The sequence below is a fragment of the Maniola jurtina genome, chromosome 18 (genome assembly GCF_905333055.1).
Source record: "Maniola jurtina chromosome 18, ilManJurt1.1, whole genome shotgun sequence".
In the NCBI taxonomy this organism is placed as follows: domain Eukaryota; kingdom Metazoa; phylum Arthropoda; class Insecta; order Lepidoptera; family Nymphalidae; genus Maniola; species Maniola jurtina.
The window spans coordinates 11116665-11123860 of record NC_060046.1 but is presented as its reverse complement, the minus strand read 5'-3'; the positions used below and the strand labels follow the sequence as shown (position 1 = coordinate 11123860).

At 37.9% G+C, this 7196-nt stretch overlaps 1 protein-coding gene across 1 annotated transcript; it reads left to right on the top strand.

Moving 5' to 3' along the window:
- Window positions 1-737: 737 nt before the first annotated feature.
- LOC123874381 (organic cation transporter protein-like) lies at window positions 738-6536 on the top strand. The gene is made up of 6 exons (XM_045919683.1): window positions 738-966; window positions 2418-2631; window positions 3066-3321; window positions 3800-4447; window positions 4895-5076; window positions 5818-6536. The coding sequence occupies exons 1-6, from the start codon at window positions 806-808 to the stop codon at window positions 5980-5982; spliced, it is 1626 nt and encodes a 541-aa protein (XP_045775639.1). The 5' UTR covers window positions 738-805; the 3' UTR covers window positions 5983-6536.
- Window positions 6537-7196: the final 660 nt, after the last annotated feature.

The following is a 7196-nucleotide window of genomic DNA, read 5'->3' as shown; positions in this document are numbered from 1 at the left end:
GTGAATTCCCGCCGTTTTATCGGCCATTTTGAAAGACAGCCAAGGGCTGAATGGGGCTGGACCGATAAAAGTCCCAATTAGTCAATATTTCTTTTTATCTTGTTTGAGAAAATTGTATGAAAATAAAATACTAATAAATAAAAAACTGCATGTTTGATTTTGTAGAGAAGTTGTCTCAAATAAAATTTTCTTTCTTTCTGAAAAGTACACATAAAAATCGAGTGGTTTTTCAGTTTAGTCAAAATGGCAATTAACGGCAATTAATTTTGCAATGGCAATTTTAATGGCAATTAATTTTTAACCCCTAACCAAAAAAGAGGGGTGTTATAAGTTTGACGTGTGTATCTGTGTATCTGTATATCTGTGTATCTGTATCTATATTATTTTTAATTCTGTGATTCCGTCCTATAATATTATAAATGCGAAAGTGTGTTAGTTTGTTGGTCTGTTGTTCAATCAAATCGCAACAGAGCTACGGATTGACGTGATTTATTGCGTGGGTAGGTATAGTTTAACTGGAGAGTAAGATAGGCTACTTTTATCTCGGAAAAATACTATTATAGCATGCTATTTTTCAAGCGTATGAATGTTACGATATCACATCAGAAGCATTGCCATCTTCTGCGGTAAAGATAAGATATTTGTACATAATAATATGATAACAAATAGATAAGTCGGTGAAATGAAAAAAATCAAGTTACTACCAACTTCTTAGTTTCATCTTATCTTTACAATAATAGGTTATCTACTTACGTTTGCTAGTTTAATGAGGTTTTTTTTCAAAAAAAAAAAGAAATAAAACAAAATGGCGGATGAAACATCAATCGGTATGGATGAAGTGATCAAAGAGCTCGGTCCATTTGGAAAATACAACATTGTGAACTATGCCTTACTGTTATTTCCATGCTATTTAGCCGCTATGCAAGCGTCTGGATTTAATTTTGAAGCATTAGATATAACTTACAGGTGAGTTTTAAGTATTATTATAAAGCCGGCTCTACACTCGCACGTGAAGTCGCGCCGTTATTTCACGCCGTAAATGTATGCCGCGATCCACGCGTGATCTGTGTCCTTCCACACTCGCAATTTTTCACAGACTTGTTCGTGACTATGGACGAAACCCTTTGTCGCGGACCAAAACGCGAAGGCGTGAACAACATCTACACTCGTGATTCGTAGTTGTTGCGGGCTTCCGCGGCCGTTCGCGCCGCGAGTGTAGAGCCCACTTAAGAGGCGGCGATAACCTATAATAGTCAGAGTTCGACACGTTCGATTTTCAACTCTTACTTTGTACGAGCGGCAACCAAAATTAGCGAGTAAAGTTTCCACGCAGATTACAAAGGGCAAAGGAATCTTTTCCAAACGAGTGAGATAATAAAAACCGGTCAAGTGCGAGTAAGACTCGTACACGAAGGGTTCCGTATTATCGTACATGAAATAACAATTTTTAATCTATTTAAATTTGTATGTCATCGATTTTGAAATTTTTATTTTTTGTCACTAGGGGATGCCCGCGGCTTCGCCCGCGTGGATTTTTAGTTTTTCGAAATCCCGTGGGAACTCTTTGATTTTCCGGGATAAAAAGTAGCTTATGTGCTAATCTAGGATATTATTTATCTCCATTCCAAACAGTCAGATCCGTCCAGTAGTTTTTGCATGAAGGAGTAACAAATATATATACACACACACACACATAAACACAAACTTTCGCCTTTATAATATTAGTGTGATTAAAGCGGCAATAGAAATGCACACTCTGAAACTTTGAATTCTTTGCTTGTTATGGTTCATGAGATGCAGTCCGTTGATAGACAGATTAACAGACGGATTTACAGTGGAGGCTTTTATTATATGACTAGCTGATGCCCGCAGCTTCGCCCGCGTGGATTGGTCAGATCCCCTGCAGCATCAGGATTGAGGAGTTGGACTCCAAATTTTTTATGAAACAATGTCGCAAAGTTCCTCTATCGATTAAAAAAGAAATGACGCAAATCGGTTCAGAAATCTCGGAGATTTCGGTGTACATAGGTAGAAAAACACAACTCCCTTTTTAAAAGTCGGTTAAAAAAGTAGCCTATTTTACGCCCTGGTCAATCCTCTACTTGCCTGTGAAAGTCCCGTCAAAATCGGTTCAGCCGTTCCAAAGATTAGCCTTTTCAAACAGACAGACAGACAGACAGACAGACAGACAGACAGACAGACAGACAGACAAAAATTTTAAAAACGTGTGATTCAGTTATGGTATCGTTCAAATAACCATATGAGCTTAATATGAGGTAGTTATTTCGAAATTACAGACAGACACTCCAATTTTATTTATTATTAGTATAGATCACTATAATGGTAAAGAAAAATATTGTGAAGAAACCTGCAGCGTGAGGGTAAAAGTTTATTTGAATAAAAATCTTTCATTTCAGGTGCAAGATACCAGAATGTGAAGGCATCAATGAAACTCAGTGGATTGATTTTGCGATACCTAAAGAGGCTAACGGCGATTACTCTAAGTGCAAGCGGTATCAATTTACTGACTTTACTGATAATGCAACATGCGGTATAGACGCATTTGATGCAACTGACGTACAAGACTGTGATGGTATAGTTTACAGTGACGAGGATTCCATTGTTAAAGATGTAAGTAAGTAAATAACTTTAATGCAATCAATATCAAAATTACTTTATGGTAGTTATTTTATCCATAATACCTATCTATTCATAATATACCCTTTACCCTTGCGATTTATTGTAAAGATTAAAAAACCGGCCAAGTTCGAGTCAGACTCGTGCACGTATTATGCATAATAATAAGTGAAAATCTGTTTTACACGCAAAATCTCTTTCACATGATACCCCACTTGGTATAGTCATCTTACATTGAAAATTGAAAATATTTTTTCATGAACACATTTTAATTTTTTTTTGTGATGTAGCCACATTCACGGTTTTCAGATTTTTACCTTTACTTGTGCTATAATATGACCTACCTACCTACCTTTCATGATTCTAGGTCAACGGGACCCCGCGCTCACCCTAACTTACTAGTTTTAAATCCAAATAATTTTTTGCAGTTTGATTTGGGATGTCAAAATTGGAAGAGAACTCTTTTAGGCACCATACACAATTCCGGTTTATTTATCTCACTACCTGTTACGGGCCTAATTTCTGACAAGTTTGGCAGAAAAATTGCATTGCCCATAGCATCTCTGATGAACGGGCTGTGTGGTGTTGCCAGATCCTTCTCCACAAGTTATATCATGATGGCAATTTGGGAGTTTTCGGAGGCAGCACTTGGAGGTGGGGCATATACTGTCGCTTTTGTTTTAGGTAAGAAGTAGTAGGTTTTATGATCAGTTTCCTGGGTTCGGTTTTTTGATTCTGATATAAGTTAGCCCTTGACTGCAATCTCACCTGGTGGTAAATGATAATGCAATCTAAGATGGAAGTAGGCTAACTTGGAAGGGGGGGGGGGGGGGGTTTATTAAACCCATACCCCTTTGTTTACTTCACGTCATAAAATTCCAAATTTATTTATTCACACAACTTTTACCTATTTTTAACATTTTATATCTCGCCAAACTGATGGGCCAGTTCGTTGGCGAGGTGGCGCTCTTATCTTTATGCTACTTACTCCATACACTAATTATAACTACTTCTGATAAACTATATTAAATATTTACTTAAACCTAACTGCTTATTTAAACAAACACAAAACACATTAATACAAAAATTCAAAATACAAAAACACAAATTATGAAAATTTGTTTATTTCTAAAGTTTACCTAATATTTTAAATACTTTTCAGCGATGGAGCTTGTACCACCAAATGGCCGAGTGTTAGGCAACACCCTCATTAATTTCGTCTATGTCATAGGTCTTATGAACCTCGCCGTCCTGCACTGGTGGCTGCAAGATTGGAGGACCATGCTTAGATTCATGTACATACCCGCGTTTCCCGTCTTATCCTACCTTTACTTCCTGAACGAGAGTCCTAGATGGTTACTCAGTCAAGGCAAACACAAGGAAGCTGTGGGCATTCTTAAAAAAGCTGCTCTAATGAACAAAGTTGTTTTATCGGATCACACTCTCAACTCACTCAAAAATGTCGAATGCCCTAAAGATATAAAAAGCAAAAGCAAAATAGAACGTGATGATACTAAAAAGGAACCGTCTATATTTAAAAAAGTTATAAGGTCACCAGAAATAAGAAAGAGGTTAATTGTATGTTCTTATATGTGGATAACATGTACGTTTGTGTATTACGGATTGTCCATCAACTCGGTTTCTCTGGCTGGCAATAGATATGTGAACTTTATACTGGTATCGTTTGTGGAGATACCGGCTAACTTCGTTTGCTTCTTGGTGCTGGATAAGTTTGGACGGAAGAAGGTTTTGGCTGTTACGTACTTCCTAAGTGCGGGATTATGTATTACGTTGTCGTTCTTGCCTGAAGGTACGTCAACATATTACATTTAACATTTTTATGCTTATCTCTTGATAACTTAATGGCCAAAATATACGAAATATCGGGAAGCAGTAGACCTTGGACGATTTTTTTTACAATACTTAAGACTTTATGTTCGTCCGCAAGTTGGCTCTTAACTGCGAATTTAGCTGAAGAGTAATGGTAAGAGCATGGTAATTTTTATCAAAGCTTTATTGGTTTTAAATATATCTTACTAATATTCTAAATGATAGATGTCGGCTTTGCTGGTAAGATGGTATAGTCACTTCCACGAGACCAAACCAGAGACAATTTAGAAATTATAAATTCCAATTCCAAAACGACCTCTGCTAGGAACTAGGACCTTCCATTAATTATTATAGGACACTATCGCACCGCAACACCAAATTTTTAATTAATAAAAACGATACTATTTGAATTTCTTTTTTTTTTCAGGTCATAAGACCTGGCTACTCATAGTCTATCTGTCTGGCAAGTTCAGCATCACAGTAGCATACAGTTCAGTGTATATATACTTATCGGAGTTGTTCCCCACTAACGCAAGACAATCATTGGTCTCTGTATGCTCTATGATGGGGCGATTCGGATCCGTTATGGCACCTATGACACCACTATTGGTAATTTTTTTAAATCCATTAATCAGCTATGCATCTATGTATAGTCATGCTTTTGGAGAGCGCGCTTTTACTCATGGTCCTCTGGCTTCATCATCCACCTACTTCTTGCCATCTTCTTAGAATCGTCTGTTATCTTTTTTCACTCCTGAAAGCATCTAAGTACCTTGAAAGCCATCAGTGCTGCAATAGTGCCACTTCTGCTGTCCCCACTAGGCACACAGGCGGCGCAAGATCGTGGCGCGTGGAAGTTCCTACAAGAGACCTATGTCCTGTAGTATAGAAGCAGGCGTTATTTTGCGGAAGTCCATGATATACAAGGAACCAAAAGCTTAATTTGTTATAATCCGCCAAACCAAAGAAATCTGTATGATGCAACATGCAGTATGCGACATGCACCGCAGCAACACACTCCACTAGAGTGGTATTGGGATTTGTGTGGTGCTGCGTGGTGGTGGTGCGTGTGGCTTGCTTGGTGGCTGGCTTTTCCTGCATGTTTATCAGTGGGAGGGCGGGCGGTGCATGTCGCATGCTGCATGTTGCATCATACAGATTTCATTGGTTTGGCGGATTATAGCAAATTAAGCTTCTGGTTCCGTGTAGACCTATGTCCAGCACTGGACGTTTATCTGTTGATAACATTGGTTGATAATGATAATATGTTTTGTATTGTTATGGATTCTATTGCCTGAAATAAAGATATAAATGAACAATAAATGTTCTTATTCTTTGAATTTTTTCCAGGCTCTCTACTACAAAAACCTCCCAGCGATTTTCTTCGGCAGTATGGCCCTACTGGCCACTTTGCTCGTGTTTACTCTACCGGAGACCATTAACTTGCCACTACCGGATACTATCGAAGAGGCGGAGAATATATCGCGGGTTAAGAAGAAGATGAACACTGCATAGAATTTTGTAATACTAACTGACCCGTCCCGGCTTTGCTCGAGAGAATCTCTGAAACCCCTTTCTTAGTGGGGTCTACGTAATAAAGTAAATTTATACCTACAAAATTTCAAGTTTCTAGACCTAGCTGTTTTACCTGTGCTTTATAACATGTCAGTCAGTTATTTTCTGTAATATACTAGCTAGTGCCTGTGACTTCATTCTCGTGGATTTTGGTTTTCAAAAATTCTGTTGGAACTCTTAGAAATTCCAAGATAAAAGAAGCTTATGTATTAATTCAGCGTACCTAAAAGCTATAATATGCATTACTTTCAGCTAAATTGGTTCATTCATGTGGCATAGAGTATTAATCCAAAATACAATCCTTCTAATTTTTACCTATACCTACTTATAATAGGGGTGCCGCTCCCAACATCAATGGTTATAATAATAATTATTAGGAATTAGGATACCAGTTACCACATAAAGAGATGAATGTTGACTTGATGTGGCTATCCAGGGATGGGAAAATATCAATGTGTTATATTAATAAACTAAATTTTCATTGTCATTCAGAACACGTCACAATATCTAGGTAGGTATGTCAAAAATCTACCAATAGATCTTCCTAAATCCACACGGATGAAATAGCATAAGCATAATCATCCATAGAATAGGTGCACAGCTGGGGTGAATCAGCATAAGTAAATAATATTAGGTATAGGTGTGAAATAAAATAAAATCATTGAATTACAAAATAATAAGTAATCCTTATTAAATATTATATTACCATATCAAAGCGAAACAAAACGAATAGGTGCTCGACGTATTCAAATCGAAATCGAGTAGATTACGGATCAAATAAATCCATCAGATTCGGAAGGACCACTCGATAGCAAAAGAGAAATACGATGGCAACGGGCTGTTCGGCTCAAATGTATGAGTAATAAAAAATAAGGTCAAGTGCGTATAGGAATCGCCACTAGAGAGTTCCGTAGATTTCATAAATATTAGAAATATCTATCGCTCACTATGCCTCATCCATCAGCCTGTATGCGTCCACTGCTGGACATAGGCCTTTCCAAGAGCGCGCCACCAAACACGGTCCTCCGCCTTCCTCATCCACCCGCTCCCCGCCACCTTCTTCAGGTCATCGGTCCAGCGGGCCTACTGCCTACTGCTCTAATTTAGGTCGATTTCGTTGCACTTGCCGATAGATAGAGTATGAAAACGCTAAA

Bases quoted from the DNA above. Each gene is read 5' to 3' on its own strand.
- LOC123874381 (XM_045919683.1), top strand. From the start codon at position 806: ATGGCGGATGAAACATCAATCGGTATGGATGAAGTGATCAAAGAGCTC. The intron at 2,632-3,065 runs GTAAGTAAGTAA...AATTTTTTGCAG, and splicing joins AGGATTCCATTGTTAAAGAT to TTTGATTTGGGATGTCAAAA. The intron at 4,448-4,894 runs GTACGTCAACAT...TTTTTTTTTCAG, and splicing joins GTTGTCGTTCTTGCCTGAAG to GTCATAAGACCTGGCTACTC.